We start from the raw sequence: 13,108 nt of genomic DNA on the forward strand, positions 1-13,108 counted from the left end.
AAAGTGCTTTCTGAAAATTAGAAGCGCGGGCTCTGTCACACGAAATATCTAAGCAAGGATAAGAACAGTTTCTTAATGCAAGTTTACATTTATTTTTTCCTTCCTGCTTTACTATTTCATACTTTCTATTACCAAATCTCATCTGAACGGATTAAGCTGAAGACATTCAGTGCAGCCATGGTGAGGAGAAGAGCTAAATCCATATTTATTGAGCTCTCTACTTCCTCATTGCTCTTCCTACCTGCATTGTCTCTGTGTTGTCACTAAAGATGAATATATGATAATACCACACCAGGTTTTTACAGATTCTCAGTGCATGAGGCATTTTGAAAATTAATAAGATTCCTTTCATACTCAGCACAGGATATGAACCCAGCAAGAAGCAATAATGATGTAGTGAAAAGACAGTTAACTCATATAACCCGATCTCTGACACAGAGTGTGGGTTTGGAGTGCCCTTCTCCTTCCCTCTCATCTGGAAAATTAGAGAAGTATTTTCTCACTTTGCTGGTGAGCAGAGAGGATACAGTCATTGGTAGCCACAGTGCTTCAGTGGCAGAAGGCTGATCAGTGAGAAGACTGACATCCCTCTAGTCAGCACAGCAGACACAAAACCTTCTAGGTTTAGATTATCTGTCTGGATTACTCCCTAATGAAGTTGGATAGAAGATTTTACTCCACGCAATCCTTCAACAACCCATGACTTGTTTCTGATGATTGCTTATGCTGTTATCCAGCTTTTATGTTATAAAACTTGCAAACGTTTGCTTCAGGCTGAAATCTGGCACTTGGCATGTAAGGTTTTAGTCCAGAAGCATTTTGTAGATTAAAACAAAATCAATTGCACACAAGATGCTTATCAGAAAACTAAAATTGATCCCACTGTCCTGACATTAAGAATGTATCTTTCCTTACACGGCTTTACCCTTAGATTTACTGTAATCATCCTGCATGCCTTGTCCATGACTGATGGCATTTCCTATTATCATGTTGCTCACAGAAACTTATTTCTACCCATGTCCTTTCATAAACATTCATATAGTGAAAAAGATAAACGATCTATTTGTCAGTGCTCCAGAGCTTCTGCCTTGTGTGCTTATAAAAAAAAAATCCCAGAAATGGGCATAATTTTCAAATCTGGCAATAAATATCAGAAAGAGGATATAAGCAAAGCTATGTAAACAGAACACTGTACATATGGCTTTATTATAAATCTGATATTGGCTAATATATCTTACTCATAAATTTTAGAAAGATTATTTCCTCTAAAATCAGAGAAACCTAATCTTAAAATTATGGGGAGTTTTTTTAAAAGTAAACGTTTATAAGTCATTTCAAATCCCCAAAATCTCATTAAAAATAGATAAACATCAGTAGCTCCATTCTGTAAAGCAAGAAAATGAGGCAGGAGGAGGTGAACTGATCTTAGAAATACACAGAAAATGGGTGAAGCTGTGGGTGAAGGCACCTCCATTTGGCCACTCACAGTAAGAAGGATATCCCAGTCTTGATGATTCAGGGGAGCTTCAGCAATTAGCTCCAAGCTTAACTGTGCTGATCTGGATCCAACCCGTGTAGGACTGCAGATTCATAGGAGGACTTAGGCACTGCTGTGCCAAGCCTTGTGCTGTCAGCACATATGACAGATGTGCCCTAAATCCTGCTTCCACCTGGACTCTGCTTCACTGTCCAGGTGTTGGTCTCTCCTTCAGTAAAGAAGGATGTGCCTCTGATGTGTCCTGGCAGATAATCTTGTCTTTGCTCTGATCTCACATCAGGGTGAGTACTAAGACCATTCCTGTCCCCCAAGCTAACCAGGCAGAAAAGAACACTGGAGAGGCTGCCTGATCACATTGTGATCCTCACTCGCTGCTCAACTTCATCAGCCTGGGACATCTTACTGGGTTATCCAAGTCCTGCCTCACTACCTTGAGTTATGTTGGAGGTTTCTCACCTCTTCAAACACTCTCTTTGCTGCGGAACATCTCATAAAGGGCTGTTTCTGAGGGCTGTTTCTGTGGGCTCTGCAGCATTAACTTGAGTTCTGACCATCCTGATGCAGTGCCAGCTGGAACAGTGTTACAGGCACTGTATAATCCATGGAGCATTCACACATTCCCGGGAATTACAACTGCAAACCTCTGGAGGATTGACGTCTGGACCTTTAGGTAATGGTGGGTGTGACCACAGGCAGACCTGGGATTCCTTATAGTCTCATGCAATTTTGTTTTCTTTTACCCCAGCTACACAGTGAGAATTGGCAATAACATGTGGTCAGGCCCAAAGTTTAAAAGGATCTTTTGAGATCCTTTTGTAAGTAAATAAAACCAAATATTGCTATTAGATCATAATTTTCAATAACACCTTTGTTAGCAGCCCCTCAGAACATATAAGTCCTTCCACAAAGCACAATACCCCATAAAGAAATAAAGAGCTTTCCAAAATTATGGATAGAAGATAGTAGATACTGCCAGACCTGCCATTTTCTTGAAAAGTTGTGGGGGTTTTTTGTTGTTGTTTGGTTGGGTTTTTGTTTGTTTGGGGTTTTTTTTTGTATAGTTGAGCAGTTACTCTATTGATGTCTCAACTTTGGCAGATCATTTCTTTCCCCTCCTGGAAGTGGCAGTGACTGCCTCCATCATACCTTGAAGATATCTGTGGCTCCCCTTTCAAAGTTGTTGGATCTGTTCTCTAAGATGATCAATTCTGTTTTGCCAGTCTCACCATAAATCTGCATGAAGACTTTGGCGTTGGTGCCTGCGGCTCGCACGTTTCCAGTAACTACAGACACCTCATAGTTTATCACTAGTCCAAAAATAAAGCAATTAAATCAGCAGAGAAACTCAGATAACAACATTCCCGGGGGCTCAGGTTCAAAATTAAATTACCTTGTCTTAACAAACGTCCACGTAGCTGACCGTTTGCTCTTATCCAAACTAAATGTGAGATAACAGAACTCTTCACTGAGGACTAACCTAATAGTTTTCCTTTTACAAATATTAGCCAGTGTCAGCGGGGTGCAAAGCAGAGCCTTAATAGGGAATTTTGTTTCAGTGCTAACTATAGAGTTGAATGATCTCCTTACTACAGTACAAGGGAGGGAGTACAGAGAGCAGGGGGAGAACGTGGCATTCTTTCTCAGGATCCGACAGCAAACTTTAACTGTAGCCTTAAAAGAAAATGGGTCTACTGATAAAAGTCAAGTGGCCAGTAGGGATTTGGCACTTATTTATCAAACAGCTTCTCCTTTCCAGGAAACAGGGTAATAAAGACAGGATGGGACCTGTGCCATTGCATAAAGAGAGAAAAGCACTGGGGCAGATAAATGTAGAAAAAAGAAGAACCCACTGATATTGCAGTGAAGAAGTACATTGTCTTGTGCTGTGTTATGCTGTCCAGGATGTAAATTTTTCATATGGCCTCAGGAAATGGAGATGAAAATCTCTGTAATGTTTTTCCAACTCTTCCAGAAAACATGAGGAGGAAATTTTACTTTCCTCACCAATATAAGCTCATAGGAATGGTGAATTTTTTGTTTTAGTGTCCAGGACAGCGGTGACCTTGCCCTGAAGAATGGGAGCAATACATATCTAGCTATTAAAGCAGCACGTGTTCTCTTACACTTCTCAGTAGGCAAAATCTCACTTGGGTAGACCTCCACCTCCACCCTGCCATCAGCCTCATCCTTGTCAAGCCATCGGTTGCAGGGGAACATATACTGCTTTCCCTGGACTGGAACTGTGATCTGGACACTGGCCAGGAACCAGCCAGACCTCAGACCAACGTTGTCGTGCCCAATCAGTATCCGGTTGATCTTTGAAAAGAAAAAGCAAATAAAAACCCAAAGGGCAGGGAAAAACCCAACATAACAGAATTTGCTTAGTGTAAAACAGTCTCCTCATCCTGGAAAGGTGTTCTGCCACAATGCTTATGAAAATAATTTATATATGTGTTTAACTATAGAATTAAAACACTCTTCACGTGCCAGCATGCACAGGAGATTGCTGGTGTAAAATCTCTTCATATCCTAAGTATCTTAATGTATCTTAATATCCAATGTAAATGTCAAAGGTTCTTCCATCACCTTCAATATTATTTTGTTATTTTGATCCTGAATTCAGACACTTGCACAAAGTATAGAGCCACCTGTAATTAATTCTTACCTTTCCAATATCCATCATATCTAGAGTAAACTCATCCACTCGACCACGTTCAAAATAATTGCCTAGATCGTTATCAGAGACTAAGAGAGGCTCTTTGCTGGAGTCTCCTTTTTCACCGTAGAGTTTGATGAAAACTTTGGAATCTGAGCTGGCACCGGGGATATCTCCTGTCTTCACACTGATGTGATAACTGACATCTGGAGTAAGATCGATGTACAAAACACAGACATGTGAGTGGCATTTCCAAAGCCCAGACAGGTAATTGGCTTCAAGCAACTTATAGGGGAGGAAAGCTCCAGATACAGACACAGAAGGGACTTTGCCCTCCATTCATACATCCAGCATCTTGGGGCCATGCTGGAGAAGCTGTCACACCCTGGAGTTACTCACCAAAAAATAAAAGATCCAATAGGTACACTAGCAAGCATTAAATATTCTGTATGCCTCCCTCTCACTGTTAGATGATTACCCAAGGCATAAAAATGCGCTTAGGCAAATGGGATTATTTCACCATTTTTATACTTACAATTTAATTCAATTACTTTGACCTTCTTTATTTTTATTTTATTTTTTTTTTTAAACAAAACAACCTGCACTATGCAAGCACCGTTTTCTAAAGAAAATTGTAGCATTGGAGCCCTGGTTCTCCAGAGAAGGACAATAGAATATTTTTGGTGATTTTCTTCCGAGAATGCAGTTATGTGATGGAATTTAGTCTGCTAAAACAGTGGCAATTCAAGATCCTTCAGAGAAAGATATATGAGAAAGCAGTTCTCAAACAAATCACAACTTTAAAAATTGACATTTCCTTCTACATATATAATGTCGCATTTATGTTCTTTTATGCAAATTAATCCCATTCATAAACTAGAATTTAAGAGTTGGAGGCATTTCTCTCAGAATGACCTAATGTAGCTTCTTGCATAAGAACTGTAAAAAAGGCCCAATAGATTTACCGACAAGAACTGTTAAGAAGAATAAAGCAAATAAACACATCCTTGTGCAGCTCAAGCCCAGACCTTCTTTTTTCCAAGCTAGACTCACTTTTCAGCAGTGGTGACTCCCCAGCAGGCACTAATTCTCGGACAATCTGACCATCGTCCTCATTTTTGTCAAGCCATCTGGTTTACAAACAGAAGTAAGTTATCTTTGAATAATTAGCACCTGTTAGACCTTTCAAAATCTACTCTGGCTTCACACATAGCCCATATCCAAACATTACAGTCAAAAAGATATTTTTTGAGGTCTCTGTATCTCTGTTATCTTAGCAGGGACTTGACCAGACCATACGGCAGCCACATTTTAACTCTCCATTTTTCCAAGAAGAGGCACTGTGAGAGCTCTGCTTGCAGTAGATAAGCATCTGCTGTGATGTCCATCTGTCTGAAAAGCACAAACTCCACAACCACAAGTTATTCCTGTGAACAGGCAGTCTTAGTGTCTTAAAAGCATTGACCTATGTTGATCGGAAAGACTTGCAGCCTCTACTGCTGAAGGGAAGGGGTGAATTATGTTATTTCCATTTTCAGGGCTGGGTATATGCAGGCAGCTGGCACCAGCAGAAAGGAAGGATTTGCAATGTTCCTCAACACTAAAGATCCAACTAGACTAATTAAGAGGAGGAGCTGGGCACAAAGCAAATTGTATCATGATCTCAAGGGAAAAAAAAAATCTGCAAGAAGAATCGTAGAATGGTTTGGGTTGGAAGGGACCCTAAAGACCACCCAGCCCCACCCCCTGCCATGGGCAGGGACACCTTCCACTATCCCAGGGTGCCCCAAGCCCCTCTCCAACTTGACCTTGAACATTGCAGAGAGGGGCAGCCACAGCTGCTTTGGGCACCCTGTGCCACGGCCTCACCACTCTGATAGTAAAGAATTTCTTCTTAATATCTAATCTCTCTGCCCTCTTTCACCTAAGATAATTTCCACATTATCTTACCACTGCATGCCCTTTCCAAAAATTCCCTCTTCAGTCCCTTTCCAAAAGTCCCCTCCCAAAACAGAGAGGAACTAATTGCTAACCTGGAAATCTTCACAGCTGCTCTTTCAGCCTCAGAGGTGAAGGATTTAAAGCCTCAACCCCATTCATGTGCCCTACAGCAACCACTGCATGACAACAGCCAGGGCTCTGGCAGGGGCTTCTCACTTTCCACTTCCAGCCCAGACTGCTGCAGCGCTCAGTATATTCCTGTAAGCATCTGTTTAGGGTCAGGTTTCCCACGGTGGTGCTGTGAGAGCAGGAGCAGTTCTCAGAATGCTCATTGTTCCCAGGTACACATCTATCTGCACCAGTGCCTTTTGCAGCTAAAAATACTGATTCAAACCAGCAGGGGCGAGAAAAGGACAAATGAGAAGTCTCTGGCAGGTCATGCAGAGTATTTAAATGGCTCCAGAATCAGAAGGAGTAAAAACAAATCCCAGAAATGTTTCTTTTTGAAGGTGGCCATGCTAGACCACAGCAGACCTGCTCCTGCACAAACACACCCAGCCTATGTGTCCTGTGAGCTTCCCACAGTGTCACTGTGACACACACATTGTCCTTGGCTGACCTGTGTGCCAGAAAGGAGGGGAGCTCACTTCCCATCAAAGTTTCCATCTCTGACTTTGACAGTGAGTCAGCACGAATGGAAACCAGAAAACGACCCTTAGAACCAGGATTTGGGGACATGAACAAAGAGAGCTGCTGAGAGCTGGATCAAACCCAAGGCACCTCACTGGCAGAACCAGCACAGCTCAAAGTCATCACCAGTTGGACCAGATATTTTGGAAGACCCAGGATAGTACATCCTCACTTCATGCATCTGAAGGAATAATACATTTTCAATCTTCTCCCCTCTCCTTCCACCCAGAGGAAAACAATAAGCACAAAGATAACATGCAAAAAAACAACCGACCAAAAAAAAAAAACAAAAAAACCCCAACCCAAACTCCCTCCCTCCCCCCTGCCAAAAGAAACCCCAACAAAACCCCATCACCAGGAGGGAAATCCAAACATAAGCTAGAGACAGCCAGTCCTGGAAGCAGCAGTGTTCTCATGCAAAAGGGGTGCACAGGAATCCCACCACACAGACACACATCTCCAGCCTCAGCTTTCCTCTAATCTCTGGGAGGTTGTTGGGTATGCACTCCACCCAAATTCTTCCCTTTCTCTCACTAAAGCAGGTGGCCTTGTGCAGGTGGGCTTGGACAGGGCTAAAAGCTCAGGTGGTCAGCATGAAGATGAAGAACACATAATATATGATGGTCACACGAGCACCACCTGAGGGCATCTGATGTGGGGTTGTGCCTCAGAGGAGGCCAAGAGGTATAATGGGATAGAGGAGCACAAAAATCTGTGGGGAAGACCACAAAACTGCTGACAAGTATTGAGCAAGGGTAGATTGGAATCACATTGTCTTAAGAAAGGAAGCCATTATTGATTATTTTGGGGCTGGGGTGGGATGGGGTTATTTTACCTTTTAAAACTGGTCCTCAATGCCTTTATGTTACGTAGTTCTTGATGCTGGCTCAGGAATCACATCCTTGGACAGGCATCCAATGGCTAGGGGATCACATCATCCCAAAAGTCAAGATGCTTCTGCACACATGGATGTTAACTGGGAGGACCCACGAAATTCAAACCTGAATTCCACCACCCCAGCCTGGCCTTCAGGAAGGCAGAATGTCACAACGTAGACACACCCCTACTCTCCTTCTTCTGTTTTTTGTGCCCTGCAAGCTGCTGTTTCTGTTGCCAGTGGACATGCTGCTGTTTTCTGTCACCTTCACCATTGCTGATGTTTTAAGGGTCTCTGGGATAAATCTGAGTGAATCTCTCCTGTGCCGAGGTGGCAGGATAAAAATACATCCCACAAGAAACAGATCTCTGTGTGCAGCACAGCAAATGCTATCTGCTTTAGCAGTGAGGACAGAGGAGAAAAGGGACTCAGAAAAGCGGGGCACTCCCTGAGATAAAGAAATTCCCTCTACCAGTGTTGGTAGATAGTGATGGTAAGGGAAGGAGTGTATCTTGGGCTGGAGGAGGAAGAGGGAAATTTATCAGCAGAAGTGACTTTAAAGCTCCTTGTGCTGTTTCAGCCAAGAGAACAGCCAGGAGTGGCAGAAGCACAATTTTCTCGAGAAGATTAGTGACAGAGGAAATATTTGGATGAGCAATGCCACTGCATCCCTTCCTTTCATTACATATGCATCAATATCCTAATTTCACTTCAGTGTAATTCCAACAGCGTATCACTGAGCAGCAGATTGAAACCAGGGGTTTATAGTCTTACCCCAGATACAAATGGATTGACACATCTGGCTGCAGAAAGTAGAATATTTCAGTGCAGTGCCATCATATCCCTAGTACAAAAGACATGTCAAAATCTTTTATTTTATCAGAGCCTCTACATTATTTCAGTGAATGTAATTCACATGCCACTGTGGATTTTGCAAGGGTGTAGCCATGTCCTGTGTCACATTCTTGCTTTTAAGGAGATGCTTTATGACCAATATAACTCAAAGAGGACAGAAATAAGACATGAAAGCCACTTCAGAATTTCTAGAGGATCAGAGAATCAGGCGACCACTGAAAAAAAAATACAATATGACATCATATATAACATTTGAAGCCCAGCCTGAGTGCAATTAGAATGATTGGCACATCCATTAGATTCAGAGGCACATATGTATTTGTGCGTGCCTTTAAATATAACCTATATACAAAAATGTGTAAAAAGAGATAGACATTTCAGTTTATTTTTAGGCAAGAAAAAGAGGTTTCTTTGGCTCCTTTGTATGATGATCATTTTTTGGCATTTGATTGAATAAATGTTCTTTCGCAGGAGTCTCCTAGTGCATCATCCCATTCATGGTCTGTTGTTCTTCAGAAAATTAATAATGTTCCCTTATGCTTGTGCTGGAGAAAAATTAGGATGATGGGGGCCATATGCTTAGAAAAAGAATTTAATGACATATCACTGAAGATTTCAGTGGAGTTGTAATGATTTATAGCACGCAAAATTCTATCCTATCACGAACTCACGACTTTGTCTGATTGAAAATTCATTTCTGTCTGGGATATAAATATTATAAAAAATAGGCTGTTTTAGAGCATGTCAGCTAGACCATTCCTGGATTTCCAGAGAGCTTTGATGAGAAAATGACACCAGAAGAACTCAGTTCCAATCTTCAAAGAAGTTTGGCTCCATTTCTGGGGCAGAAATTGAACTCCCTTAATTTTGAGCTTTGCAGCAGTATCCATCATCACTAGACCGAAACCACCTGAGGTATTACAAGGTATAAACTGTTCAGTGATGCCACTGAATGATTCACCATTCAGTTCCTAAAAGCATGGATATTATAATGCCATGTGGTCGTAAGGGAGGAATAGTGCTGCTTCCAAGTGATGTACTAGTAATTCTGCAAATAATGCTCAGGGAAGTAACTTGCATTTACTTCTTGCAAGCACGGATCAAATGACCTCTTTAAAAATCACTGACTCTAAGCCAACTGTTTAAAGAGTTGAAAGCACGGGCCTGGGAGTTGTTATTTCTCATTGCTCTTCCTGAATCTGACATAAACTCACAATTAATCCACTTAGCTTCTCTTTATCTCTGCTGGCTCCCTTGTACAACAAAGACACTTCTTCTTACAGAGCTCTTGTGATTACTAAGTGATAGATGATCCTACGGAGTCGCAGAGAAGATTTCAAATTAAAAGGCAAAACACAGTTGTGTATATAAATATGTAAGTAACAAGAGCAGAGAGACTTCAGCAAGTTCTGTGTAATGAAGATCAATAATGCTATGTTAAAGACATCAGTTAGGCAGCTTTTTTGACAGAATATCTGCTCCCCATGTGTGTTGCAGCCTGGTTTGCACAGAGGTAAGGAGCCTGAGGAGCTTTCTGCACAGGTGAGATGTGTTTCTGCTGGAAGGCATTTTGTTCCCTAGCTGTCTCACAGCAGCAGCTGAGTGTCACAAGGTCAGTGGAGTAGCTTTTGGAGCATGAACTCAGCAGCAAAAGGTGTTTTCTCCAGACCATTCAATTGTGCTGTATAGAAGAGTGGAAGTTAACTCTTGGAGATAAAGGCAGTGAGAAAAACATGTCTACTGGCCAAGCAGAAAGAGAATCTTCCCTGGTGTACTGTTGGAACCCTGGACACTGAGAATTTTGGGCTTTCTGTGCTAACAGGCACTGACCCTCAAGAAAACACTACATTTGATTACTGAGGCCATGGAAAAGGCTCCCTAAATTGAATGATAGCAGTGGGATTATAGCTGTGTAGTTTGAATAGAAGTGTGTAATATCACATGATGGAAAACTTAAGAGTTTAAGGCTTCAGTATATTGTAATATATATAAAGCAAGGTGGAGAATTTAGGTGTAGGCTAAGTCCTTCTTCTTTCATCTTCTTCTTCATGGGTCTGGGTGGTATTTTGTAATTAGAAGAGTCTGCACTGCAGGCCATGCATGGCTGCTTATTGGGTTAAAAGTAAAAATAAAATAGGTGTCATGTCATAATCGAACAGTTTGTGTTTAAAAGATCTTGGAAAGTGTTAGAGACAGCCATTTTTCACCTTGCTAGCTAGAACTCACAGCTTGTTAGACTGTAACATAAATAAGAATTAATAAACATCTGAGTCTGAACACAAACTGCATCTCTCAAGCATTTAATCCCAGCTCTAACAACAGAAAAGAAGATAACAAACCCACAGTGTACCCTTTGGATGGAGCCTCTAACCAACCTCACTTGCATCGCCTCCTCTTGGGCACATCTTTTTTCGACTCCCTGAGCTCCCGCCAAAGCAGTGAGGAGCACAAGCTGTCCTTGGCCTGCAGGAGTGGAGAGGAACCTCCAAACGCTGCAGGCCAGGGAATTGTCTGTCCCTCCCCTGGAGGATGCAGTGGGTGAGCACCTTCTCCCTCAGATCTCTGCAGACTCCATGACGACACCCGTACACTGCGATGGTGCCTCAGCCTCCCAGGAGACACGGGCACCAAAGGGAATGAGAGGGATCAGCTGTCCCTGTGCTTGGTGGCGATCAGTCATGTCACCTTCCCAATCTGAGGGGAAAGAGATAATGCTGGCACAAGGACAGCAAATAAAGCCACAAGAGCAACGCTGGTATCACTTGGGGGAAAGAGACGTTTAGAAAGATAAGAAGAGTGGAATTCCATCGCTGGTGACCTGAGGTACACCATTAATATTTTGGGAGTAAGGTCTTGGGGTTTTTTCTCTGTCCTTTTCCCATCCCTGGCCTGAGGGGAATGCCCAGTGGTGTTCCTGATCCACTGGTGCAAACTGGAGGGGAGAGGGGTCGCTCCAAGCTGATGGAAGACACCCAGTTTAGCAGTCGTATAAGGAGACAACTCAAAAGGGAAATCTCTAAAATGAGCCAGCTGCTGTGTGCATTTAGACACAAATATATCTCTGAGGAGTACAGCCCTTCACATGGACACTTCATGACCAAGGAAAAACCTTGTCTAGCTTGCTTGCTTGACTCAGTAAAACATATGGCTGTGAAATGCGGATCAAAAGGCAGCAGTGACTATGTGGCTGTTTGTTCTTTGAGAAGGGAGAGGCTGGCTTGCTTTTCACAGCCAAGATGACATTGTATCTGCTGCTCTGTGCTGTCTCCCCGGTGAATTTGGTCTCTGATGTGACCGGGCTTTGGCAATGCTAAGAGGCTAAGGAGTGCTCCTGTTTTGTATTTGGCTCTCCTCGTTATAGTGAAGTTCTTTCAAGGGACAAGTAACCATCTTAGAGGCTTTAACTTTATCTTCAATTTTAAAGTAATTGTGTTTGAGTTTTACAATCCCACTAGTCCCTGGGAGGCGAATTTTTAGAACAGGTACTTGGTGTTGTTAAATGGAGCTTACTGGACATCCATCCTACAGGGTGGACATCCTCAGAGGGGGAGTGGGACTGCACTGGAGTTAATCTTTAATGTTTTCATCCAGTTCTCTCTAGTTTGTGCTGCAGTGTTGAGGCAGGCCCCAGCTACTGCCAGGACAGATCATGCATCTTGTTCCTCACAGGCAGCTTCAGTGCAGCACATTTTTTTTGGCCATTTGATTGTCTAGGCAGGAGAAGACTACGCTTATAACCCACCCACAGGGGTAAGCCACAGCCCTCTACCCTACCACTGCCTCTGTCTGCATGATATGCATTTCCCCTCATGCAAGGAGCTCTCGAGATGGCAGCATAAAAATTTTGCATGCTCCCAACACAAAAATACCATCCCATTGCTCCCAGAAAGATGGGATGTGCATGTGAGGGACCAGCGCCTCGTTACATGCAGTGACACCAGCAGGTTGCAGAGTGTGTTTCTGCAGCAGGCAATTGCAGTGACACAGGGTGTGGTACTGGAAGGTTGCATTTTGTATTTTTGGAAGCTCTCTGCATTATTGAGTTAATTGCTGTGAGAAGTTCACAATCCAGATTGCTGGTCGTTTGGTAAGGGGAGTTAGCTCTATCTTAAACCTCCCAAAACACACTCTTTGCTTTCAGGCTTAGCAAAAAATAAATGAACAAATGAATAAATAAAAAGGATTAAGCTGTGCTCAGAAAAATCCAGTCATGGACCAACAACAAGGCTTTTCAAAGTCTGGCAAATGCAGAGACAAAGGCTTAATTTGCAAGCATTGTTTTCCAGTACCTGTAGCAGGGGAATTCCACAGCCTCACTTTCTGGCTGTCCTTCTTCCCTCACTATCACTTTGGCAAGGTACCAGCCACTGCTTCCTCCTTTGCCATCATGCCCTATCCTCACCCTCCTCACCTGCTTCAGCGTTACTGCTTCGATGAAGAATTCATCAGCCTTTGAGGAGGAGAATAAAAAAGGTAAGGCAATATTTCTCCTTAAAAGCAAACAAACAACTCAAATTTATTATTGCAATCAAACCAACATCATCAGCACGTTGCAAGATAATTCTTCACAAGATGAAAGAGAAAGTACCAA

At 42.6% G+C, this 13,108-nt stretch overlaps 1 protein-coding gene across 1 annotated transcript in view; it reads right to left on the bottom strand.

The window, feature by feature from the left end:
* LOXHD1 (lipoxygenase homology PLAT domains 1) overlaps positions 1 to 13,108 on the bottom strand; it is a 153,472-nt gene that overhangs the window by 76,566 nt on the left and 63,798 nt on the right. The window contains exons 14-18 of the mRNA XM_066339598.1: positions 12,807 to 12,967; positions 5,208 to 5,284; positions 4,164 to 4,360; positions 3,622 to 3,814; positions 2,645 to 2,805 (exon numbers count right to left, since the gene is read on the bottom strand). Coding sequence (XP_066195695.1) covers positions 2,645 to 2,805; positions 3,622 to 3,814; positions 4,164 to 4,360; positions 5,208 to 5,284; positions 12,807 to 12,967 — 789 coding nt within the window. The remainder of the gene's footprint in view (positions 1 to 2,644; positions 2,806 to 3,621; positions 3,815 to 4,163; positions 4,361 to 5,207; positions 5,285 to 12,806; positions 12,968 to 13,108) is intronic.

Source organism: Sylvia atricapilla, chromosome Z (genome assembly GCF_009819655.1).
Source record: "Sylvia atricapilla isolate bSylAtr1 chromosome Z, bSylAtr1.pri, whole genome shotgun sequence".
NCBI classification, from domain to species: domain Eukaryota; kingdom Metazoa; phylum Chordata; class Aves; order Passeriformes; family Sylviidae; genus Sylvia; species Sylvia atricapilla.